The sequence below is a fragment of the Vanessa atalanta genome, chromosome 13, assembly GCF_905147765.1.
Source record: "Vanessa atalanta chromosome 13, ilVanAtal1.2, whole genome shotgun sequence".
NCBI classification, from domain to species: domain Eukaryota; kingdom Metazoa; phylum Arthropoda; class Insecta; order Lepidoptera; family Nymphalidae; genus Vanessa; species Vanessa atalanta.
This window is the reverse complement of record NC_061883.1, coordinates 9,591,244-9,618,762: the sequence shown is the minus strand read 5'-3', so window position 1 is coordinate 9,618,762 and position 27,519 is coordinate 9,591,244. Positions and strand designations below refer to the sequence as shown.

Sequence of the window (27,519 nt, the reverse complement as noted above, 5' to 3'; positions counted from 1 at the left end):
TGAAAATCGAACACGCGAGTGACAGACGTGTAGTGTTTTTAAAAACAGAGTTATATTTTTTTTTTCTTTTCGTGACTAAGTGATAAATGTTCAAAAATGTCTGCCCTGTTGAAAAATGTTACGAATTGCATATGGCATGCATTCGACTCGCTTCAGATCAATCAAGCGGTACATAAATCAAAATTAAAGGTTTGTTACTACATATACTTTCTATTTTATTTTCAAGGGTATAATGTTAATATAAAGCCTTGTTAAAATAAACATTTATTAATACTGACACAATAATAATTGTAAACATGAATATCGACAAAATTGTATTAAAAAAAAATACAAAAAAAATCGGCACAATAAAAAAAAAACTTAAAGCATATAAAAACGTCTGTATTTTTCTCTCGTATAAAAATAAATAAAGATGCTGCAATGACCTTAAAAGCTATTATATGATGTCATGTCTGTGTGATAAGTCATAAAAATCCTTAAACTTCGATTGTGTTGTTTTTGTACGTTTAATAAACAAAATCGCTATTGTTATCGTGATAGCAATATTGCTATAATTATATCAATCTATTTTACGTTTTTTATCACCGTTTTACAGCCTAGCTTATATAAATAAAATGTTGAATAAACTATTAATCAATACCGGTCTACAACCGCTCCATTATTTAATTGAAGACTGGAACAAAATGTAAATAACGTTTTAAATTAAATTAATATTGAAAAAAAAAACCTTTAAACATTACCCTCATAACACCCCCCCCCCCCCATACCTCTCATAGGACTCTCATCAAATGAAATATTTATAGCAGCGTTGCAGAACTAGTCAAACTATCGATAGTTGACCTCGAAAACTATTCAGGACATCTATCTATCGATATGGAACATTAATTTTATAATTTTATACAATTTATTTTATAGAAATTAGTATAAAGATACTGGTGCGCATTTCGAAGTACATAATCTCTGTACCAATTTGCTACACTAGGCTATCAAAATATTGTGATATCCTTGTCTGGTATTAGGTACATATAAATTCATCTATTAAATTAGTTTCTCCTGACCGATTTCGACCACGCCGATCGCATCGGAGACTAACCTACTGCGCAGACGATATAAAAGTATTCAAGTATATGTTCAAAAACAGGTGAACTGTCTGTCGCTCTTGCACTCCGATAGGACAGCAAAATGCGGTACGAAATGAGAGCATTCAGGAACGACATTATGTTGCATTAGAGTATGAACTGTGTTTAACCTGGACTGGACTTCGACATCCTTCGACTAAAAATATAAATATAAAAAGTTAGCAGTCAGCTTAGTGCAGACGTCTATACTAATATTATAAATGTGAAAGTAACTCTGACTGTCTGTCCGTTTGTTGTTCTTTCACAGCCAAACCATGAACCGAATTTCATGAAATTTGGTACGAATCAAACTTAAACTCCACGGAATAACATAGGCTACTTCTCCTTATGCATAACACCTGCACGACCAACCCCTAAAACACGAGCGAAGCCGCCGGCGACAACTAGTGTGCAATATATTCGGAATAAGACAGTAGACTCTTATGAATACGTAAATAACTATTATACTATTTATAGTTATTTAAAAAAAAAAACAAATGACTGCACAGGAAAATCATCTATTTGTGTGTGAAAATAATTAAAACGATTAGTAGTGTATTGCACACTTCGAGGCATTGTTTTAAAACTGACTCACGATTCTAGTTCACATTTATTACTCTATAGTAATATCTCGCTTCTATATTTTAGATCTTTTTATAATACGGGGCTTGTTTAATTAGCTAATCAGAAGAGAAAAGAGTGTACATGATAATATTAAATAAAATAAAGACAATGTTTATAATGTTGAGAAATGGCTCTCGACACAGTGTTTAGAAAAGTAAATCTTAGTCAAGGATTACGAATCGGGTTTAAATCCCAACAAGCATGAATTTTCATATGCCTAATTTATTATTTCGTTATTTGTGGTGAAGAAAAAATATCGCAAGTATTTTTTTTTATATGCTTAAATTCAGACACACCCGTATACCGAGTTGACGGAACGTGGTACAATTAGGTCTTCCCCTTTTTTTGACACGTGGAAAATAATATGTTACTTTTTCTCTTATACGTTTAAAATATAACTTTTATTCATATTATTTATTTCCACAATTTACATACAGGCGGATAAAATAAATATAATAAGTATTTACTATAGATGATAAATCTTTGAAAATCACATTATTTTAATTATATGTTTTTTTTAATTCAGTCTTTTAAAGAAACTATGACCATACTCGATAATGCTCTCAATGACCATGAATCAAGATCAATTGTAATCGATTTGGTCAAATAGAGAAACGTGCCAAAATTTTAAATGACAGATATCGTCTTCCATGTTCTAAACGAGCTCGAAACGCGGAACATAGAAATCGATCGTGAAGTAAAAAAAGAAACAAAAAATTGTATGTCTGACTACAAAAAATATTTAAACAATGGCGTAAATATGTTTTTAAAATACGATCTCGTCGAGTATCAATCCAGTTCTAAAATTGTTCGAAAATAAGAATTCACTTTTTGCAAGTCCTTCGACAATAATAATCATAACCCAATATAGAGTTAATAAACTGTTAATATACAAATAATATCAGATTCTATTATGTTTAATTGAACTTACAGTAGGTACTTGTTTAATGACGCCCGACGAGACGGAGAGGGTACCGCTGGTTTTTAGTGGATATTCCTGTAGGGCAAGTCCCACAATCCGCCCCGAAAACTTCAATAGGTTCTACAACGATCTAATACTATATCACTGTTGTTATTTTTGCTTTTAATAGAACTCATTAATGAAAGACTTTTTGCTCTGAACACAAAAGAATATCATGGATTCCCGACAGAGGACCATAAATATCTATTTTCTAAATTAGTAAGCTAGCGTGACAGACAACGTTTATAGCAAACATGGGCTCGCCCTCCGCCGCGCCGCTGTCGACACCATTAGGTGCTCCAATTTCTACTAAACTGCCATATAAAGGCTCGTCAGCAAATATGCTTTCACGAGTATTGGCAATATCACACATGGCTTTGTACCCGTATTAATTATAAATAACTATACAATGTTTACAAATAATAATTAAATTGATTTAATTTCTAGGACTTGGTGGTAGTTATATAAGCAAGTCTGTCTGGGTAGGTACGAATCAATCATTGGATATTCTACCGCTGATCAGCAGTTTGATCAAAATCCGGTTTGAATGGTCAAATGAGCCGGTTAAATGAGCTAGTGGCAAAATGTAACTATAGACACAAGGTCCACAACATCTTAGTCCCCAAGATTGCTGACGCAAGATTCCTAGGATTCCTTACATCAAGGAATGGTTAATGTTTCTCACGGTGCCAATGTCTATGGACGACCACGTGGGTTTGCTTTTCCACCTACCATTTTATAAGAAATAAACAAAAACACGACTAATATATTAAGAACGACTACTATTTGACTCACGTTATGAGGTGTAAGCTAATATTGTTTCATAAATATCGCTATTAAATATATTTTAATAACATGATCTCTGATTCGAGTCCTGAAGTAAATATATTTTTTCGTACCAATTACAAACATATCTTATAATTTTGGCTCGTTTTCGATATAATATAGGTACAATTTTAACAATACTACTTTTTCAACCTACGATTTTATTATGTATATTATTATATTTAGTATATATGTCGTTTTTGTTAGTAGTTTTATTCGGTAACAATATTATGCCAGTATTAATATGATTTATTTTAGTATAACAACATTGATGTTACACCATTCCAGTTCTCAGTCCATTTCAGACGTTTGGGTTGTGTAATCTTATACGGATATCGAAATATTGCAATTCCATTGCAATAATCCATTTATTTTCAAAGGTAAGGTAACAAACAAATCCTATTATAGTATCGATTTAATTTATATCGAAAATTATTTTGACAGAAATCATTGATTCTTATTGCATGGGGTGTTTCCGCCTTCCCGTAACCTTCTCGCTGGCGCCAGACAGACGGACGACGCGGCCGGAAGATATAATGCACTTTATATGATATTTACACTCTTATTTACACAGCTTTATAATTAAATCGTTACTTGCGTTATGTAAAAATAAAATATTAATTTAATTAAAAAAAAACGCTAATTTGAAATATAATTAGGTAATGATGAATGGGCCTCCTAAATATACAGTAAATTAAAATGAATCATGGATCAATTGTATTACGTATTATTACGTGACCATAAGACGATTTAAAACATTTCAAGAGTGAGATTCGACATGAGTTCTTAATAGTATTGCTGATCACTTAACCTTAAAAATGATTTTATTATATTAATACTTTGGTACCTATCCAAATTTGTGCACAGTTTTTTACCTTAAAGTAATTAGCATGTTTTTAAAACATCTTCCAGTGATTACTAATATTTCTATTGTGAGCTGCTTGTGGGAAATTTGTTTTATTTAGTCTTTGTGAATACAGCGTTCAGTTATTTCTGAAGAACAATATTTTAATACAAAATTTTGTGTTTATATTGAAAGAAGATTTGAAGCACTTGGATATATTTCCATGTATTTTCAAAGAAATATGTAAACAAATAATAACAGTGATTAGAATTCAAAATTATAAGTAAATAAATATTAGGAATAAATACACTTATAGCCTATTCCAATGGAATTAGGAAAAAAAATAAACAAACCTTAGATTGACGTATTTCATGCGATTTTACTAAGAAGTAAAATACACAATATAGTTGAGTGGGTTGTTTATATTTATAAATAAATACCTATATATTGATCAATATATATGTTTATTTATAATACAACACTATTACACTTTACTACTTATTTCCACTTTATTTTACATCCACAATTCAACAATTTCGCCACCGTTCAAAATGCCATTTTTCGCAAATCTATAGTAAATATCATAGATTTATCAAGCTCTCAACCAATGATATCGCGTCAATTTGCTGTCAAATGATGTTTATTTGGTTTTTCCTGTTATGGTTGGAATAGAGTATATAGCAATAATTGTTTTTTTTTTTTTAATAAAAAATACGATTTTCACATCTCTGACTGTCATTGACCTATTTAAACTACCAATAACTAAAATGAGAAAGTAATAAGATTATTTAATTTTATCATCGTGTTAATTACTTTTAAAAATTACTCAAGTAGTAAATTATGCGTTGCTTGTAAGTATGTCAATGTACACGACGTCTAAAAAACGCACATTAAAGATTTTTATCGTTCAATCATACACGGCGTTTCTTATTAACGTTATCTAGCGGGTGTTTTGTTAAAAACTGATTTCTCTCTTTCTGTTATAGATCTATACGCGATCGTAATATCTTGTTGATTCCGACGGCAGCGAGCGAAAACTTTGTTGTTTAATTATATTGACAAAGATTATATTAACCGTTGTGGCTTATTCTCTAAAATATCTGATATAATTAAACAGGTTGAAATTTATATTTCTTTTATTAATAAATTATATATTCCCTCGCATTTATAGGCATTTATTAACAAATATAATCTAATTTGTATTCTTTATGCTGACTCTCCTCTTGTGTTAATCCTCTCACGCACACTAAGACAATTTAAGTATCACACTAACGAAGGCCGATAATATTGACTATAACATTGATTTGATATTTGTTAGAAGACACGGCCTTGTCTAACTAATAAAGCAAAATTTATAGGTTAAGTCGATTGTCAGCTGATATAAGAATATATTGTTAATAAAATAGCAATTACCGGCCGCTTTAATTTGCGTAAAAATAAAATATTGATATATATGTTTTCGTAATCTATCTCTATGCTCACTTTCATCTCATCTGTCCAGTCGTGGGCGTGAGACTATAAAGGAATATTTGTAAAAAAAAACTATGCACTCAATATTTTAACTATTCAACCATTCTTGGCGCCGAACATGAGATTAATTATAAAAGGTTCCTGCTTGGGTTTAACCTTTGGTTAAGATTTACGAATTCTAACTGGACCATCCCAGTTCTTTCAGTATATATTAAAATGATTTTAAATACCATATACTCGTAGCGTTTTACGTTGTGTGTGTATACTCAGACAGTTCAGACCTTATAGTATTAATCCTTTACACTATACTTACCCACATAAATGTTGAATGTACGGTTTGAGTAATTTTACCTCAGCCCAAACGAAGGTTACGCTGAAGTTACAAGACATGACGTCACCTTACCTTGACCCTATAACCTTTGCGAGAATAATCTATTTGATGAGCTTTGACAATTTTGTGTTACAGTTAACTCCATAATTACTTAATCATATGAGTTGAGTTACGTTTTATCGCAATCGAATCGAATCGATATCGTAGCCGTTAACAGTTAAGTTTTCTTATTCTATTAACACAACGATCCAGTTGCGGTTCTTTCGAAGTTTCATCGGAATCGAATCGAGATCGTATTGCAACCGTTACAAATAAGTATTACGTGCAATATGTATCCCATATCATAAGACATGCCTCGTGATTTTCTTTGAAGGTTATATAACATCATTGAGTTGAGATTTGGCACGTCTACAAAACGACTGTTCATTCAGAATTTATTTTAAGGATTAGGTACGTTTTATACTGTATTTAGATAATTATTACTTACAGTCAAAATTAAAAATAGTTACTGTATAAATTACAAACGCATGGAATGGTGTCAAGAATTTCCCCGCTGATTCACAATTCTGACTTTGTGGACAAAAAATGTACTACCCGCTACTAATAGGGTATATTTTGTATACCCAATTATCATGTTAATAATAAAATATATATTCCTATCTATATTTTATTATAAACGACATCACTGAACGCAATTTATGTGTAACGTGTTCTAAAAACATGGGGTAGTCGATGAGATTATCAATAGCTTTACCAAATTGTAAATAATTTCATGATTTCCAAAATAATGAACTTCATTAATCAAACGTTTTCACTCGACATGGTTTTTATTTGAATAAATAATGAGTTCGTTTCTTATTGCATCCTCAAATTAAATTATCTCCGCGTCCGGTTCGACACAACCCGAATTTCTCGCTAATTGACCTAATTGTGTTCATTATACAATCGCTGCTTTAAAAACCGGAGCTTTCAAAATAAGCACGCTTGCTTTGTACAAGCAATTGTACGTTAGCATTGTGTTCACGAGAACATCCAAATATTTTAAGATTTTTTTTATTCACTCGCTTGTAATTAGATCACTATAAATCTTTGAGGTCGAAATTTCCTTCGGGATATTTTTAATGAAGTGGGTAAACTTACAGTTGCTTCTTAGTATATTTTCAATAATGTTATGTATATTAAAAATAATATATTATGCCTATTAAAAAAATTAAAGCTTATGCCAAAATTGATGAATAAGGCATATTACACAATACATACAAGATTATACTTATTAAAGTTAAAAAGCGTGGACTACACATTGATCGTTGAAAACTCCCAAAAACTCTTTCTATAATTTCGAAGGTCATATGATGAGTGGTACTTCGTTTACTTATATATAGAAATGATCAATTGACCCATTGGTTTAGTTTATAAAGCTCTAAATCCGGATGTCCTGAGTTTTAAACCAAGCGGGGCTTGTAAAGAACATTTTTTGATTTGGATTTTTGCAGTCCAGTAATTCTCAGTAGCATCACTGAGTCCTGTCCACCCAGTCCACTGAGTTGATAGTTTTTATGTTCCCTTGTTGGCTTGAAATCCTTGACCCTGATTTGGTGTCTCATCGGATTACAAGAGCGAGGGAATCGAGAGCGCCATTGTTTTTCCCATTGCTCACATATTTGTGCACTACATTTGTCGTGCACAGTTGTCCAATCTATTTTGAGATCTCTTGGACGAAATCGGTGAATTATGACCAACACGCAAAAATTTACTATTTAACAGTGAACCCAGTGAATTAAATATATATTCATCCTAAGAGACTACATATTATTTTGAGGAGCTCTTGTTTATTTAATAAATGGACAGCTTAAGCTTTTATTTATTAGTTAATATTTCGTAAATCAACATTATGATTTTGTAAAATGTGAACGTCGTAAAATTACACGGCCTAATTCGCGTGTAGCACTCACGCACCGTTTATGGCGGGACAACATTTCTTTAGACATTGAAATTTAGGGTTGCCATCAAACATAAAAAAATGCCTTATAGCATAAAAAATAATATTAAAAAAAAGTCTAATGATCTACTTAATTCGTCACTCCTCTATGAAATATAAGAAAAAAAATGCGTTATACCCTCGAAGGATAGCTCATTCAATAAAAAATAAAAAACAGTTTACAATTAGTGCGACACAGACAGTAATACAATAAAAACAGCCGAAATTATACCCTTCTGTTTTAAAGTCGGCTAAAATGTTTATCATATTTGACCTGATATCTACTCAACATTATGAAGCAAACACGTCTCGCGAACGACTTGCATTATTTATAAGCATATTTTCCGCGTTTACTTAAGCCTTTACATGTAAACTGTTTTCCTCTATAAAATATTTACATTCCGAAGTCGTTGAGTAATTTCTTATGCAGTATAATTACTCATTAGTTAGAAATATTTTAACAGATTAGATATGTAGCTATTAGTTTTGACAAAAGAAACTTAATTATTACTAGTCTCATCGCCGGCGAAACTTCGCGTCTATCAACAGATTTTTAGGAATTTCGAAACCTATGACAAGTTTTGTTTTGATGTTTTGTTCATTGGAAAGTGACGTCATCTATTCGCATGTTTTACATTTGTTTTTTTTTATAGAGCCATAGCGCCACTCGCTACCAGCCAGTAACTTTTTACCGCTCTCTAAAATTAATTATTTGTTAAATCGTAATAATTAAGTACTCTGCAATCAATAATCCTCTTTCATTTTCTGCACATCTACGGCTGGAGCTCTTCAAAATAAGGCCATAACCGATCTTCTACGTGCAGCTTTCGTCCCATAATTACTGGGACAAAAATCGGCATACACTATTAATATATAATATATGTACGATTCAGCAGACATCACAGAAGTACAACCTTTTTTAACCTTTAGAAATATTTTACTCTAATATTGTATGGAGAGCGTTGCAATTCGACGAAATTCTACCGTTACCGCTTTCACCATAACGAAAAAAAGGACAATTATAAAATCTTTAAAATTTGAAATCATAAGAATGTTTAAATAATATTATGAGAAACAGCCCTGGTGACCTTTAGAAATGTCAAAGTAGCTGTTAAGACTGGCTGTCAAATTTTGACATTTAAGTAAGTGCTCGTGAACACCGAATTTGCCGCTTATTAAATTGTTTACGTTGACATAATATTCGTCCATAAAATACACATTACCATTACTTACACTAACATTATTCGTTATATTATTATTAATTAGAAAACACAGGTATATATATAATGTTATGGAATTTGTTAAGAAATAATACTCAATCGATTTATTTTGCAATACTCTTATGATTATAACAACATAGAAATGTTAGGTCTTTGGTCACCAGATACAAAAAAAATATATAATTCTAAAGCGCTCTCATACTTCTGACGTTCCAAGATTTGACGCTTACTTAAATCATAGGCATAAAAGCCAGAAAAAAGAAAAAAAAGTTCATAGGCAGGACGGAAAGGTAAGGGCGTGTTTTTTCAAAAAAAAAATATAATTCTGTTTTGTATAAATTATCTGTTGTTTTTTTTTCATTGTTTACCTAACTTTAAACTTTTTGGATTAGCTATAACATATAACAACAATTTTGATATATTAAAAGTCATTAAATATAACAGGATCGAATGACAGTTCTATCTAATTTTCAATTCAAATATCTGTCAATTTTATCTTTTAAAAATCGTCTGTGTTCGTGTGAGGTGCGTCCTTGAGCCAGATTATTTACTTATTTATTTTATCTATGACTACTATGATAACACAACAAATATAAAGTATTCATATAATTGTATAATAAGATACCGTAATTTATGATTATTCGTTATTATAATTTAAATTACGTAATGTATTTAAATACATCTCAATTCATAACTATGACAAGCTTTAACGTGTATAAGAAACGTAAACAAGAACCACCGTCAATTATCATCATAATAATTAATTTATAAGGATGTTTTTTTTTTATTAGAACGAAGTTTTAAAAATCTTGTTCCAAATTCGAAATCGTCACGTACGGAAAAAACGTTATGCATCCCCAGACAACTATACCCTCAACTTTCCTTTCTATAATACGGTATACGATTACTATATACGGAATTATATAAAATTATTTGTTTTTGATTGAATCATTTATTGTGACGGTTATTTAATACATAATGTATAGCGATAGCAACTTTCCTACCGGGTATCCAACGACTCCTCTTTTTTTATTTTAGATACCTTCGGTTTAGTGGTCGCCTTGGCCCATAGCCATTGACACTACTGATGTCGATCTCTTCTTACACGGTCGATGTACCTCTAACCACAGGAGCTTCGATGTTATGGCGGCACAAAAGATTGCACACCGGCTCACTCACTGGAAACCAGATTACAATAAAACAAATAAGATCGATAGAGTCGACACAAGTTCGACCTTGACCGAAAGGCGCCATCAAATTTCCGGCACTTACGACGGTTTGATCGCGAGAATACTATTGTCTATATATACCTATAGGCGATCTACTTATAGCTATAGCTGTTTTTATTAAATGATTAGATGAAAACTAAATCTAGAGATTCGACGATTGAATGCGTCGCAATATAATTAAATATATATTTTATCTGTTGTTATATTACGATACCAGCGACCCGCCCCGGCTTCGCACGGGTGCAATACTGATACTAACTATACTACAAAATGTCTTTATATACAAAGTTAATAGCTTTTCGTCATTAAACAATACAAATCGCTATGTCCCTGCATTTTAAATCATAATATCTTCGAAAATATTCATTTAAATTAAGTATGACAACTATGACAAGAATATGATATGTTCCTAACAGTTTTGACCTAAGTACATATATCAAATAATATTGCAATGAAATATTAATTTGATATATATATATATATATATATATACAGACGTGCATACAAAAATAATCTCCTGTGTATTATTACACACACACACACACTTGTCCTTTAAGCTGGAATGCATTAAAAGAAATAATAAAGATTTGGTGTTAAAATAATGATGTGTTTATGGTACCTATACTGGCAGGCATGTATATCTATTTACAAGGGCTATAGCTCCACCAAATGAATTAAAACCATTCATTCATTAATATTCAACTCGAAGTATTTGTCATTTAGAATTTATGTTGCGTGGCGTACGAGTATTATGCAAAAAGGCAATACAACAGGAACTGTAATAAGAAGCTAACGACATACACGTTAGTTAAGGAGATAAAATACATAACCCTTCTTTTCACCGTAGGCAGGTAAATTTCCAGCTGACTTTCATTCACTATTTTTTTTTAAGGTTTAGTTTAACATAAGACTATATATTCGTATATATACATAACTTTAATATGTTAACAATGCGTTTATTCAATTTACATAATACGATTCGATTAAAGAATGTCACGATTGTGTCAACATGACTTTTTCTAGTCTTTCTAAGAACTTAGGAATTTAATATGATAAAATATTACGCTGCGCTCTACTTGTACGTACATTCAAAGCCTCTTGTTGCACAAATATTTCTAAACATTATTAAGTATGTATATTTTGTATCTAAGCTAGAGATGGGCCGAGTGTGGATTGAATGGAGTACGACATACGGCCGAAATTCGGTTCAAATGCCGAATTTTTTTTGGACCAAATGTTCGGCGTTTGATCAGAATTTCGGCCGTATGTCGAAGTTCGGTTCAATGCTGAAATTCGACTAAAGCGAATGCAAAATGAATTTCGGCCCATCACTAATCTAAAGACATAACAAAGTTATATTGTTATCGCTTTTGAAATTTTTATTTGTATATATAATAGTTAAGGTCTTAATGTTTACAATTGTTATGTAATTTTATTAAATGCAAAAGTATTATTCAAATTATATGGCGTCTGAATACACGTCAAATAGGTACCTACTCTGTGCCCGTAGGAAACCCACGTACTTAGCAATATCTGAAATTACAAAAACAAAACGTGAGATTTCCTTGTTTTATTTCATTCAATTAATTAAACTTACGTAATAATTCACTCGCACTAGTTAAATTATACATTAGTTTATACAAATAAAAAGCTCACAGAGAGCTGCAGCCACAATTCATCACAGTATTACAAGCACTGACATAAAACTTTGTTTAATTCGTCAGTAAAAAAGTCACGACGAGGGGAATGCCTCGTTTAGTGCAAACTATATAAAAGCTAGCGCGAGATACGTAGCGAACTTGCGACGTAATGGAAAATATAGAAAAATGGACGATCAAACGAGCCACGAGATAGTGTTAGCTAAAATGGTCACCATTCCTATAGGCACTGTAATTAATAAATCTTGTAATAGTAACACTAACTGATAGATGATAGTAGGGCTTCTTAAGGTCTCAACGAAAGCCCTACTAATGATTATAATATATTATTGTTTTTTTATAATTAGACCATGTATTATTACTAACAATCATTCTTCAATCAAATAAAGATTTTTTTTATATACTTATAAATTAATCAAGAAAATCTAATAATACATTCTAACAATATTAATAAATAATAATTAATAATAATGGATAACAATCCATTACCCGTATGAGGATGAAAAATGCACCAAATCTCCTCAAATGGAGAGAATTCCTTAGCGCAGCAATGGGACAATTTAGGCTGTTAGTTTACTTTATAATTTATTTCCCAATGGCGTAGCGTATAAATACTATTTATAATTTTGATAAACATTTCAAATTAGTCTTTAAAGTTAACAATACATTCAATTACTAATTATTTATCGTAGGTGCATATCAAGTTACAGCGTGTATATGTAAATGTATTTATAACACAAGTTTGCGGGCTTTTAGCATTCACACGACGTTTCATCTATTGCTGGGCTGATGTTGAGGCACACATCCATGTTTAATGTAAGACCTTTGTTCAAAACTCTATTCAGAGAATCTAACTGGCAATTTTATTATATACACATATTAACCGTTAGGAAAATAAAACTTAAGCTTAATTTACATCATTAGTTTAATTAAAAATAGCGCTTCTTAAGAGCGATAAAAACATACATGTTTCCTACGTAAAAATATTTTTGATGATATTTGTACTAAAAATTCTTTCAATAAGATTGAAGTTGAGTTTCGAGTTCGTATGTCAGCGTTAATATGTTATATATATAGACAACATCATCGATTATGTGTGTATGTGAAAGAACACTATGAAAGAACTAAAACAAGCCAACCTTTATTTAAGTGTTTGTGAGAGCTCGTGAAATTTCATTCTATTTTACTAATGTGCATGTATTTAGAGGCCAGTCTATCTAGACACATCAATAATCCAAGAGTAATACCTACGTCTCATGTGCTGGAATACATGGATTTATTTGTAAATTATTGTTAACATAATGACGATGACCAAACTACGATCACGTTGACCAGTCTCAATGAAGAACAGCACAGGAATTATTTTAGCTGAACCTTAAGCTGATTGTATTTGAATACAGAATGATGGCTTCTTGATGAGATATCGCATACCCAACAATTGAAGTATTAATATCATAAATTTATATAAACATTTAAAGGTTATAAGCATCAAAATAGCGTATTTAAACCATAAGTCAGTTTTCATAATTTTACAAGTGACATAGGGACGAAGTGAGTTCTTACAGAATAGCACTGCTGCGAATGTTATAACATAATTTTAAATGTGTATTGTTCTGTCAAGATCGCCAGTGAAAACGTAACCGGATGGTGAGTCATGTTGTATAGCATATCTCATTATGGTTGATTTCTATAGAATTTATACAATTTATAAACAGTTGAACGTCATAATAAATTTCAAAGTGTCTGAGGACTTAGAAAAATTGTCCCTGTTTTATTAGATTATTTATGCATTTATTTATTAAGACAAATCAAGGAAAATAGTAAATTTTATTGATTTTTAGTGTTATGCACCATAAAGTAATTCTTATGGGATTCATTTGTAATACTTTTAAAAATTAAAATGAAAAGTCAAATTAAAGACAAGCACCCACAATTTTATGGAATTATAAAAGAAGGATATTTTAACTACACGAATTCGCTTCTCCACTTTATTACTTCTCGTAAACTTACAAATCAAAAGTCATTAATATCTATTTTTATGTTGATTTAACACATATAACATATTATCTTTTTCAAAAATTAAAGAAATTATTACTCGCGTATATAACGTCGTCCAAAATACGAAATAAATATCGAAATTTATAATAAGTATTACTTAACTATTTATAAATTATTTTAATGTCACATAAAGTTTATATAAAATTTGAATATCAATATAACCGAAATTCTCCAAATTTAAATAAAACCAAACAGAAAGTAACTCTCACCAAAAAAATAATTTTTAAAATCTGTTCATAAATGATGGAGTTTGAGGTAACAAACAAATAAAATACAACTAAATTGATATCCTCTTTCATTTTTTGAATTCAGCTTAAAATGCTTTGCGTTTGTGTTTTGAAACAAAATACTGTTATCAAAAAGAACTTGTCCTTATTTATAGCATGTTGTGTCGATAAATTATACGAACTGACTAACTTGGTACTGAGTAACGCGATACAAGTGAAAGATGTACGAACTCGGTAAGTAAGTAATGTTATTGTTAAGGTTTGTGGTCCAGCGAAGACATTTGATATGATTTTAGATTTTTCCCTGTCTAATCGATTTAGTGGTTAGCTTTAAGGCACCACATTCCGAGACCCTATGCCGGAATTCCCAGTTGAGACAATAATCAGTTTGAAAATTAAAATTATGAGATTGAAAGTTGTGAACATAGGTAACCTGAATTCTCTCCATTCGAGTGGAATTTCCGTTTCACCGGTTTGTATCAGAGTGAGGGATAGAGAGTGAACGGCACAGTGTATTTGCACACACATTTGTGCATTATCTCTTTTAACTGATGAAAGTGAACTTAATTCTATGCATATATTTATGTCCTGATTGGACATAAATATATGCATAGAATTAAGTTCACTTTTTATTGTATTTATATTTAATCTGCGAATATATAAGTAAATAAAGTTACCGACATTTCATTAAAAGATAAATCTGTAGGTACTGAATGCTGCGACTCTTGAATCTTGATACTTGTGCCTTATAATAATAGTATAGAGTATTTATAGAAATAACTTTACTAACGACACGCAAACAATCTTCTATATAAGGCAAAATAACAGTGCTGTTAATATTACGTCTTACAATATAATTACTTAGTTGAGCTTTGTATAAGGCCGTCTGGGTAGGTCCACCCTCTCGTCATATATCCTACAATAAAATACAGCCACAAAGGAAATAACATTGGTGCCGTGGCGATGTAAGGAATAGTTAAAATGTCTCACGGTGCCAATGTATATAGGCAGGATTACCTATTCTATAGACATATATAATTTAACGATTTTCTTGTGTGGACTGCATGAGGCTCTTAAATTTCCCCTAAAATAAACTTTAAAACAAACAAGCCCACGCGTGCGTATACAAAAGTCCTCGATGCATGGCCGCGATTACGTACTCTTGACGGACATCTCCATCATTTATCTTGTAAATATAACGACGCAACTTAAAAATAAACAATTTCGAGTAAATATCATAAACATCTCTTAATTTGCAAGCACAACAGCGATTTAGGGAGATGGCGAGCATTAAGTTTGAACGTTCTGCTAAATGGGAAGAGTTTAAAGTTTCTGATTTATTTCTTTCCCTACCTGAGTACACTTTTGACTATAAATAAACAAGTGCAATGCTTTGTATCATATCGATGTCGATATCGATAATATTGTATTTCGGGCATTCTGTTAGTAGTTTCGTCGTCGCAGGAGCAGGTCGGGTTATCTTTACATTTGAATCGGTGGAGATATATTATATTATATCGCCCATAACCACCGTGACCTGTCATTGTTTAAGCTAAATGAGGCGTTATTTTTAATATTCTAACAATTTTGTACGCCTTTTCTATATTTGGTAAGAAAAGTTTCGTCACCCCTGCTGTTTCTGAATTCGGTCCTCGATTAAACAGTACTTACTCTCGCAACCTACGAAAAAATGTTCGTCCACGATATCTACCAGGGCTCCAGAAAGGCCTTGGCCTTCTCGGCTTCCAACCCAGGTCGATATAAAAGTGCGTCTAATGCATGTCCAGTCCGGAGCGCCACCACTCATTCTAAAAAGCTTAAATTTTAAACAAAGATTTGTTTTATAACTAAAGCATAAGCAAATAAAGAAATCTTAAAAATTGAATTAGAAAAACTTAAGAAGTAACGTTATAATACATATATCTATTTGTACAAAGTTTTTACAAAAGTATTGACTTAGACTTTGAATCACTATTTACTCAAAATATATTTCTGAAAACAGTGGTTGGCGGTCTCGTCCATAAACTGACGCGACTTGCTTACGACTCATTAGCTTAAATGGCTTGTAGTGTCATTGTAGCAGCTCCCGTATCCGTCTGTATGCTTAATGAAACTGCTGACTCATCTAGCTCAAGGAAAGATTGACTAATGAGACAAAAATTTTAATGTACTTTCAATTTCTCATGACATTTTGACTGAATAACAATAAATTGTTTAGTTATTTATTATATTCATTACATTAGTTTTTAATTATTTTTTTCTTGGCAGGTACTAACAGCAAACATCGGCACATTACTAGATCTGTACGGCGTCGAAAAGGGTCTGGACCATTACAGGTCTTCCCAGGAGTTGACTTTTGACGAGTTCCGATATTACCTACAGCATGAAGTGTTCAGCTCGCTCCCTAAGACCTTGAACCTACCAGTTGCGAGAGAGTATGAAAAGAAGATAAGCGAAGTAAGTGAACTTATTTTTTTAATCTTTTATTTAATAATGTTGCTTTTACCTATTCTACGAGACGACCATAGCGACCAATATGATTTACATAATTTCATTAAGATCACTTTCAATTTGTTGCCGTTCGGACATGATTGTGTGACACACATCCAAACATATTTAAGAAAATATATCTTATAATTACTATATACATACATATATAAAGAAAAATGTAATAAAAATTACGGAAACATTTTTTTTTTATATTTCATTATTTTTAGGTGTGCTGGTTTGTTTGCAAAAAGAATCTACTGGCGCGAGATAAACCCATCTTCTGTGATGACTCTGTGTTTAAATTATTCAGAATATTCTGTCTGCTAGCCGACTTGGTACAGGATGCGGATGATGCCAGTCATTACGTTGTAAGTTAACTTTTTTGGGATCTAAATTGTAACCAAAAATTTACTAGCACATAATAATTAATCAGCGCTATTTTATACGACGACGGCTAAGACGTCATAAAGACTAGATCCGCCGAAAAAATTACAGATTATTGACATGAGGCACAGCCGACATAACCATTACATATCTGTGTAAACAAAGGAATATTGTCAAATGTTAATTATGCTATAAATTAGAAAGGGCAACCCATTTCTTACTTCATATCTTTAATATATAAAACTAAATACCTATATTTTTATCATGTTCAAATGCTTTAATGTTTTGTAAGACGTGTTTCAATTGCAAAATTGTTCTATATTTAAACAGGCAAACATAATTGTAATATAGAATTTAATTTAGTTTCAAACAATATAATTCTTGACGTAGATATAACACTCACACATTTTTGTAACTTATTGTTTTCCTTCTACGAGTCTACATGTGTAAGCCGTATGCGAACGTTCAAGACTGCTTCATTTAAAAGTTCAATGACCTATTTAACTTTCTGTCAACTCTTTTACTTTATTCTAATTACATACAATACGCGTCAATCGTCCGTCCAACTAAAAAATGTAGATTGACAGACAATTGAAAAATTGACGTCAACATTTGTACGAATATTATTTAATATGGTTTGAATCTTGGTACCACCCTCTTTAGCTTTTTTGTACTGCAGTATTTATAAAACATAATGAAACTGTTAACTAGTTAATAAAAGTAGCAATCGTCCATGAGATTATCTTAATGTTTTTTTATTAGATACTATGTGTACTCACAGAGATATTTACTACAGACTCTTATGTCAAAGCGGACTCTGATTGCTATTAGAGTAAAATTTAATTAAAACTTTTTAATAATCTTAAAGTGTGTTGTACACTTTCCGTAATGATTTTAATGTAGAATAGTAAAGGTAAACTATATTGTTCTCTCTTCTGCTCAAGTACCTCTCCCTCTCGAAACGAAGATTTAAACCTTATTTCATACTACAATGCTGGCTGGTTACACCTGAGGCAGAATTTCATTAAGAACCTGCCAGTTTTCTCGTGATGTTAATCTTAACCACTCATTCAATCTAGTTGAATTTTAAATACAATTAAGAATATGAAAGCTTTATATTCCGGATTACAATTAAGATTCACGTGTTCTAACAGGTAACAAATATAAATATTAAATATAAATAATAAATATAAACTATACTTTATATTAATTATTTAGTAAAATATTTACAAAAATAAGAAGGGCTTTGTCAAATTCATTCTAAACTTGCGTTAATATCCAGGTAGTACTACAGCCTTCAGAAGCAGGTATCATCACGGAGCAGCTAGTCCACTGTCTGGGTTTGCGATGGGACGCAGCGGACTGGGAAGCGCTAGGGTCATCAATAGGCCACTTCAAATGGACATCATTCTTGGCCGTACTAGAAGCTAAATACTGTTGCGATCAGCAACTACATTCAGAAGCGTTAGTGGAAGCTGTGGCTGAAATATATGATGTATTCATCGAAGATATTATTAAAAAGGTTTGATTATTAAATATATGTTATTAATAACATAAATTAGATCACGTTTTTCGCAAGACAAATTGCGCTTCTAAAACAAATGAAAACATTGGCTTAAATCATCGCGAGGTAATAATAAAAAGTGCCAACAAAATTAAGTATATTTTGATCATATTGAAAATTGTAAGCAATTACGAAATAAGACAAAAACTGACTTTCTTTTTCGTTGGTTCATCACATCAGGATATTCTATTTTCCGAAGCCGTGGTAGTTTTTACTTTGATTGACACTTAATAACCTGTAATGCTTCTATTTTAAATCACATAATACTCCTGTATTGAATACGAATACTTCTTCCTATATATGATGCAAAGAATTCATAATGTAATCAATTTTAGGGTTATCTTTTCAAACGAGGCTATCTCCTACCCACAATGAGAGAGTATTGGTGCGTCCTCCAGCCGTGCGCTCTTACCTACTACAAGAGTTCCTCACAAAAAGACCAATGCGGGAGGATCACTATAGACGAATACTGTTCAGTAGAGGCAGCAGTTGGTGAAGGAAAAATACAACGGTTTCAGCTCATCACGCCCGAGAGAACGTTTGAATTTGGGACTCAGGACCATAAGTAAGTTCATTTTGTTCTATTTGTAAGTTCATTCAGAATCTAAAAGGGACATACAATTCTGAACAATTTTCTCACACCCCGAACCATCTTCCATAAAGAAGACTAAAGTTTAGTACTCGTTAATCCTGAAACCGTTTGTGAAATAACGTTGTTACTATGTGGTCATTTCTAGAAAATATTTAATGATAGTTTAATTTCCAAATTAATCTCGTTTAATTTTTTAGGAGTCGTCTCCAATGGCTCTCAGCTCTACGACAAGCGGCAGCAGTATCAGGCGGAGCAGACGGCTACCAGCGCCGCGCACGCGCAGGTAGACGCGGCGCGGGAGCGAGGAGGGAGCAAGAAGTTAGAGAAGCGCGCGCGAGACTACAATTAGAAGTGCGCGCTAGGTTGGCAGCTGAGGCACAAGCTCAGGTAAGATTATCGACATTCCTATGTACATCTTTAGCGAGATAAAACTTTTCTAAACTAAACCTATATGAACCTCGATCCAAAAATAATTAATAGCTACCTCATATTTATTCAAGGAATTAGCAGAATTAGCGCAACAGGATAACAAAAAACTAGAAGAATTAAAAAATGCCCAAGCAGAACTAGAGAGGCTTCTACAAGAAGAAACGCAAGCGAAGAGAGACGAAGAAATTGTTAGAGCATTACAAGCCAGGTAATCAATCAAAATAAGGTTATGATAACTTTGAATCGTAATTCATGAAAATTGTGTTAAGACACGGTAAATATTACATGGGAAAATAAATAATCATAATTAAAAAAAACCCGAATTACGTTTTCAATGTCCAAATAAAAAAAAAAACTTGTAAATTTCAGAGTATTGGCAGAAGAATGGGAAAGGCGGGAAGAATTAGAGCGATTACAAGAAGAACAAAACAAAATGCTGGAAGAAGAAAGACTGAAACGAAAACAATTCGAAATGCTCCAAGCGGAAAAAGAAGCGCAATACAGAGGTTAGTTTGGTAGTTTTAATAAGGTAGTAAGTAGCATCTAGATAATTGGAATTGGAATAAGCATATACTACAACCAAAACCGTCGGCAGATGTTGTTGCCAAGTAATTACTAAAACCTTTTCCGAAACGCGTCATATAATTTGGTAAAAAAATATAAAAAACCACATAATAATCGTTTAATATGCCACTGTAGATCTAATTCACTCTATCTGTTATTCTACATGTATAACAGAAGCAGAACGTCGACTCAAGGAGCTGGAGAAAGAGAAACAGAATCTGGATGCGGAACTGAAAGCAGCTCAATCAAAGATCTCCCAGACCGAGCACAATGCACATGCACTGCACGTTCAACTCCGAGTAAATAAATATATACAATCATACTAAATAATATATAAGAAATTATATTATCGGCCTTAACGTACATATTTAGAAGTAATACAGATAGTTATATAACAGAATTATTCACAGTTACATGTGGCGTCGTTGTAAGATCCAAGTACAAACATTTCCTCGGTCCCTTTAACATTGATCCCATAATATCAATTTGATTCGATGTTTTTTAGTATTAAGACGATATAATACTCAAGAGCCGATTTGGCCCAGTGGTTGCAGGTTCAAACCCTGCAAGCACCACTGAATTTTCATGTAATTAATTCGTGTTTATAATTCATCTCGTGCTTGGCGGGAAGGAAAACATCGTTATGAAAACTGTATGTGGCTAATTTCTATTAAATTCTGTCACAAGTGCTGTAGTGGAATAAGCTCCAAAATATTCTCGTCAAAGGGGGAAGAGAACTTAGCCCAGCTGTGGGACATTAACAGGATGTTTCTTTTTACTTTATTTAATGAAGTCTTAAATAAATCGTTAAAATTAAAAGAAAAGTAAAAATTATACTCAAATATCATATGGATATTATGAAAAAAATTGCAACTTTAGTTTATCCTAAATTAATTGATATTAAATTGTTGTAATATTTTTTTGGGTCGATACACAACAAATGACTTAGTACCACAGCAATGTCACAGTAATGTCCGTATATAAGTACGGATTATAAGCTAATAATGATTTAAGCTATTCAAATAGAACGCAAAATATTTCTTTTTATTTCCAGGATCTTAACCCAGTTCTTCGAAACGGCGAACGAGCAAGACGTGCGATATCATTTGTGCCGACAACAAAGAGCTCATCCGATACCCTCATCGACCTCAGGGCTTTGAGGCACTTGAAAACTCTACACGATGAAGAAAAGCTATAAGAACAATCTGTGGTATTCTAATAAAATAGGAAAAGTATATAAAAAATATTTCGTAACATCAAGACGTGGATTTTTCAGTAGTCTACGAAATATGGCAGCTTTTGAAAAATGTATAAACAATTTGATAAAACACAGTATTTTACCAATTTTTATATTATGTATTTGATATAAATAATTAGGCGCTTATTTATTAATTTAATACATTATATTATGAATATAAATTCAATCATTCAAATAAATATATATAACAATTTATTGCTTTCTGCAGTATTAAAAGTGTATTCTCGAATAAACACAGATTTTGTACAAATAGTTTATTAAATTAAAATAAAAAAATACATAGAAATAGTTTTATAATTAAAAGAAATCACAATTAAAGAAGAACACTTCTACTTCTTTCCACCTTTCTTCTCTGCTGCTGCAGCGGCCGCTTGCATTTTCTTCTGCAGCTTCTTGAGCTAATGGTATGGTTTTTGGATTAAGGTACCAAAGGAAGTAGGGAAAGCGGCTAGGATATAGTAGACAAAGTAATGATGGAATTTATAAGGGAAAAGGTAAAGGTTTTAGGTTAGGTTTTTTTCTTCCCCTTTTTACCTTTTCCTTTAAGCTGCATCAACAGTTTTCTTTTAATAAATAAAATGTTATATACAATTGAAAATCAAAATATTTTACATGCTATCGTAAATAGGCGCCTTATTGTATTAAAAAATCTAAATTTAATCTACTGTAATGAAAAATGGAAGCTTATTTATTGATCTAAGTTTTATTGGCAATATATGTTCTTGCCTTTGCTTCGGAAATTTGTCTAAAATATAAAATCCTTTATACAACATTACATTGCCGTATTTTTATAATCTTACCCGTTTCTTCTCAGCTCTATTAGCCAACACTTCTCTCCATGCATTCTGAATGACTCTCGCTGCATGTTCTAAGAGGAACTTATTCATTTTCTCAGTCATCTCCTGGTGATACTCCGCTTCTCGTTCTGCCATCAATGGAATATATTCTTTGTCTTGTTCAGCTAATTTTTCCTAATAAAAAAACACTTATGTTAGACGTATTCACTCAAATACCTACTAATGTGCGCAAAAGAGTTTGAATTTTCTACGTTCCTTATTTGTGTTTATCATCTCATTTTCATTGATTAAGGACAGCATTAGGAGGATCAGGGTGGTAGAATAATCTCCAAACCACCATCTTAATAGAGATAGCCTTGATCCCGCTGTGGTCTATTATCTTTTAATATTTACTTTTTATTGCTATGTATTAAATTAATTATTTGTGATATTTTTATAATACAACACCATTATTTCAGTTCTATTGAGTGTCAAATGTAATTTTATATTAACGTCGTATACGTCAACATATAATGTAGTAAAGACTGGAAACTGTTAATAGAGAAACATTAATAAATTAATTTTATCGTTAAATAAAATCACAAAATTTTGATAGGCTTGGAAAAACAGAAGTTGAACTACATTAATGTAACCCTTAAATTCGCTTGAAATTATATCTTGATCATCTTTATGTATATAAATTATTTCCTAAGATACTTAAAAAAATGACCATTCGATATGTTAGTAAATATAAAACCTCTAGTTCTTCACATTTTCGCAATTCATCTTCATACTTCTCAGTATAATCGTCGAGATCAACTTGTTTGTCACCCATTTCAAGGTCATATTTTTGTAGCCACGACAGCAACTGGGTCTCTACTTTAAATCTAAAATACCATAAAGATAATAATTGTATGGTAAATGATTGTTATGCAACAATTGGTTTCATAAGAGTATATTCTGGGAGTTAGTTCTACCTACATCTAATTTGCAAATTGCAGCGAATATCGTATCAACAGAGAGTGGTATTCAAATACTTTGTTGATAAAATACCATGCAACAATTTGAGTCAATGAAAAAATTCATATTTGAAAATGCCCATTAAAATACGTGTATTTGTGTATTTATTTGAGGTCCTACCTTCTAGCTCGTTGATTTTTTTCATCAATAAGGTGAGTTCGCAATAAATTTTCGTAATTCTCCTTCGATTCCAACTCTTCTTCTTTGAGCATTTCATTCTTGACTATATGGGCCCGCGTGGACAAAACCATTTGACGATCGGAATCCAAACTAAAACAATGAACGCATGACATTTATTTCTTGAATTAAATAGATTATCTGTATTAATACGTAAACATGAAGTTGCTATCTAATTCTAAACTACTGTACCATGTGTATGCACCAAAAGTAGTCCGACTACGTTAAAAGATAATTTCCATCAGACTCACATTTTTTTCTTAAGTTTGACGTCCGCTTCTTGATTAAGCATGGCCAATTCTTTCTCTAACTTCGCGATCATGGCTGATTTCATTTTCATCGTTTCTTCAAATCTCTCGTTTTCATCTTTTAAGGTTTCCGTGTATTCTATACATATTCGACATATACATGACCAGTGAAAGCCAGTACATATTATAAAACAAACCTTGCACACATTATGGGCAACTCTACACTTTCAAAATAATTCACATATTTGAAATTTATATAACATGTTTGTAAGAAAATAGTCGTAGAAAGAAGAACTACTTTTAAAATAAATATAAGAATAAAACAACGTGAGTACACTCAAATAACTCAACGTTAAATCAAAATCATTAAATTATATTTTACACTTTTTATTTTAAGAAAATATTTAAGTAAAAAACTAGTACTTTTAATTTTTTATACAAACCACTTAAACACACAAAAAAAGGTTTCATCTAAATCGGTTCAATCGTTTAAGAGGCGGTCAGCAATAAAAATAATTATGAATTTTGGTACCTTTGATTTTCGCCAGCAAATTGTCATTAGAAGCCTCAAGTTTCCTGGTATTAAACTTAGCGGCTAATTCCTCAGCAGCTGTGGTTTCCATCTGCCGTATCATCAGCTCACGGAAATGTTCTAGAGTAAGAAGGTAATCCAGTCCCGTGACTCGCTGCCTAGTCTGTACTGACACAGTTTATATGAACAAATTATATTTCACGAGTTATTATTACTAAACAATAAACTTTTGTTAAGAGATAAATAACAAATATATAAAAAAATATATTATTAATTATTAACTGAGACCTACAAGATAAATTTATAAAGATAAATACAAGATAAATTGTTTTGCAATATTATTGAATATATAAAATAAAAGCCATTAAATTATTTTCCTTTTTAAAAAAATGTTGATGCAATGGATTCATATCGCTTAAAGTTAAGAACAACTGAGCTGACTGAGAAGATAATATTAATAAAGGTAAGGTTATATTACGCACCTCACCAAATTCTGCATATTCAATCTTCATCTGAAAGTATAAGCAAGAAAATTTAAAAAAGATTTATTTCAGGCCTTTAGTGATTTTCGTATTGTGACTAGAGAGACACGGTGTACTAGCCAACTTTAGTGCAGGAAAAAACGTTTGTAGATTGGCGAAAAAAGGATTTAAAATAACTGACATTACAAAAACTCGCTTCGATTTCTTATTGATATTCTGACTAAATTGTGTACCCATGTGTTTATCAATAGGAAATACAAATAATCATATTAAGTCCTAAGAAATAAGAAACTGTTTGACCTCTTGAATCATTTCTTCTACGATTGGACGAAGTGCCGGATAGCTGTTCATTATATACATCAAATGACCAAGTTCAGGGTTAAGACGATTCTTCAATGAAATATCGCCCTAGAAATTAAGAAATAAATAAAAATAGAATTTTATTGATTAATTAAATTTTCGTGGTTTCATTATTGATAATTTGATAGCATTATTGCATAGACTATATTATTAATAGACGAGCATAGATGGACCAGTTGTTAGAACCACGAAAATTCAAACTTGGTAAAGCAACGCTATATTTTCATAATTATTTGTGTTTATAATTCACCTCGTGCACTACGGTGAAGAAGAACATCATAAGAAAACCTGCACTCGGAGGACGTCATGTGTTGGACAAAAATCTACCGCATACGTATCCTTTAAAAATTTATTTAAAAATCGGTAATTCATGCCATGAGAACTACAGTCATGGGTTTTGCTGTATCTTAAAAATTATTGAAAAACTATATTGATTGACAACAAAAAGCACGAAAGCAATAAGTCTTCTTAAGATATCATCGCTTAATTTAGAAATAACAAAACGATCGATTACTTAAAAGTAGTAATATTAATTAAATATTTTTATATGTATATACCAACCGTCTTAATGTCTTCCATAGCAGCCATATTGAGGAGACTGGTCGAGAACAACGGATTATCATACTGCTCAAATATAAAGACCAGGTCTTCCATATGTTGGGGTGATAATATGGAGTTGAGGGTACGATACTCTTGCACCAGGTTCGGAAGACAGAGAGCCAATTTTGTTTTATAGACTGCTCCGTCCAGGATCTTAGTGATTCGTTCTGCTTGGATGTGACACTCCAAATCGATTGGAGATGCAGCTAATAAAACAAAAATCATTTATTTTAGCTGCCCAAGAATTTTATTAAAGATTTATTAAAAGCCTTCTAGTGATGTTCGTGTTGTAAGTAGAGACAATGTACAAAATGTATCATATACGGTTGCTATATGTAATTTTCTCTCACAATCACACACACACACTCATATTATTGATGAAGACGAATATTTACTTGTGAAATAAAAATAAAATAATATTCATATTTTATTTTTATAACAAGTTGTGTAAAGGCTTTATCAAAAATCTATATTATTTTCTGTTCAAAGCTATTCAAGGCCTTTGTTTGATAACGTTATTCTTATTCAAAACATATGTTTTATGATGGTTATCTACATTCTGAACAAGTGGTAACTTGAAATTTAATTTATCTCACAATATAACAATTCAAAAGAGCCTACTTGAATAAAATATAATTAATTTAATCACGTAATTACCATTGTCCTTTGTAAAATCTTGATCCTCGGCAGAGGACACTCCAGATCGACTGCTGCCAGTTTTGGAACTGCCGGAGAATGTTGAAGGCGACTGTAATGTGCCTGATGATTGAGCGTCCATTTCACGATGTATCTTAATTATTTTCGGTTGATGATTTATATTATAAGCACTATATCAGTCATAGAATTGTTTTTTTTTTTCAAATCGTTGCGTGTTATGTGGCTTTTGCGTATTTAAATAAGTTATATGACCTCTTTAGTAAAAAATCTACATAATACTTTGTTCTTAACAAGCTTGTTACAAGTTTTATCATTATATCAATGTGATTCTGCTTTTGTTACGAATGAATACCCAGGGGTGCGCTGGCCACTCTGTTGCTATGATACTTTGTATTAGTTTGTTCAATACCTAATGTTTACTTTCAATGTGCAATGACGATTTGATTTCTAAAACGTATTCGTCGAGCAATATAAGTGATTGCTATTTGACAAACATTTGTTCAACTTCACCTTCAGGTAGGTACGTATGTGAAAAACATTGCGACTAAATTTTAAACAAATTACTCATAAAATTTTCACGTACTTTTGTTTCTCAGAGAATACAAAATGGTACACTTCTTTTTTCTTTTAATTACATAGATAAAATAGATACAAAGAATTATATCGTTATTTTGATTTTTTCATACATTCGAATTTAGTTAAATTTTGTAAAGTGTTGCCATAATATTAGATAAGCGACGAATACCTTTTTTGTTAATTTTATTATATAGTTGCCATTAATATAAGGTCTATTGAGTTCCCTCTGTCACTACCACTAAAATTTACCTACAATAACAAAAGATA

At 31.6% G+C, this 27,519-nt stretch overlaps 2 protein-coding genes across 2 annotated transcripts; one reads left to right on the top strand and one right to left on the bottom strand.

Annotated features, from left to right (window-relative positions):
• Nucleotides 1-21,907, top strand: LOC125068416 (differentially expressed in FDCP 6-like). Its single transcript, XM_047677525.1, has 10 exons — nucleotides 1-189; nucleotides 16,812-17,000; nucleotides 17,261-17,401; nucleotides 18,700-18,939; nucleotides 19,317-19,546; nucleotides 19,771-19,960; nucleotides 20,074-20,210; nucleotides 20,372-20,508; nucleotides 20,741-20,865; nucleotides 21,621-21,907. The coding sequence occupies exons 1-10, from the start codon at nucleotides 97-99 to the stop codon at nucleotides 21,762-21,764; spliced, it is 1,626 nt and encodes a 541-aa protein (XP_047533481.1). The 5' UTR covers nucleotides 1-96; the 3' UTR covers nucleotides 21,765-21,907.
• A 190-nt stretch (nucleotides 21,908-22,097) lies between these two features.
• LOC125068417 (dynein regulatory complex protein 10-like) lies at nucleotides 22,098-26,797 on the bottom strand. Its single transcript, XM_047677526.1, has 10 exons — nucleotides 26,677-26,797; nucleotides 25,981-26,225; nucleotides 25,360-25,467; nucleotides 25,060-25,089; nucleotides 24,578-24,740; nucleotides 24,049-24,184; nucleotides 23,741-23,890; nucleotides 23,358-23,487; nucleotides 22,625-22,795; nucleotides 22,098-22,222 (listed from the first exon to the last, which is right to left on the bottom strand). The coding sequence occupies exons 1-10, from the start codon at nucleotides 26,795-26,797 to the stop codon at nucleotides 22,154-22,156; spliced, it is 1,323 nt and encodes a 440-aa protein (XP_047533482.1). The 3' UTR covers nucleotides 22,098-22,153.
• Nucleotides 26,798-27,519: the final 722 nt, after the last annotated feature.

Bases quoted from the DNA above. Each gene is read 5' to 3' on its own strand.
- LOC125068417 (XM_047677526.1), bottom strand. From the start codon at position 26,797: ATGGACGCTCAATCATCAGGCACATTACAGTCGCCTTCAACATTCTCC. The intron at 23,488-23,740 runs GTAGGACCTCAA...ATGGTATTTTAG, and splicing joins AAAAATCAACGAGCTAGAAG to ATTTAAAGTAGAGACCCAGT. The intron at 22,223-22,624 runs GTAAGATTATAA...CCATACCATTAG, and splicing joins ATAGAGCTGAGAAGAAACGG to CTCAAGAAGCTGCAGAAGAA.
- LOC125068416 (XM_047677525.1), top strand. From the start codon at position 97: ATGTCTGCCCTGTTGAAAAATGTTACGAATTGCATATGGCATGCATTC. The intron at 17,001-17,260 runs GTAAGTGAACTT...CATTATTTTTAG, and splicing joins ATGAAAAGAAGATAAGCGAA to GTGTGCTGGTTTGTTTGCAA. The intron at 20,509-20,740 runs GTTAGTTTGGTA...CATGTATAACAG, and splicing joins AAAAGAAGCGCAATACAGAG to AAGCAGAACGTCGACTCAAG.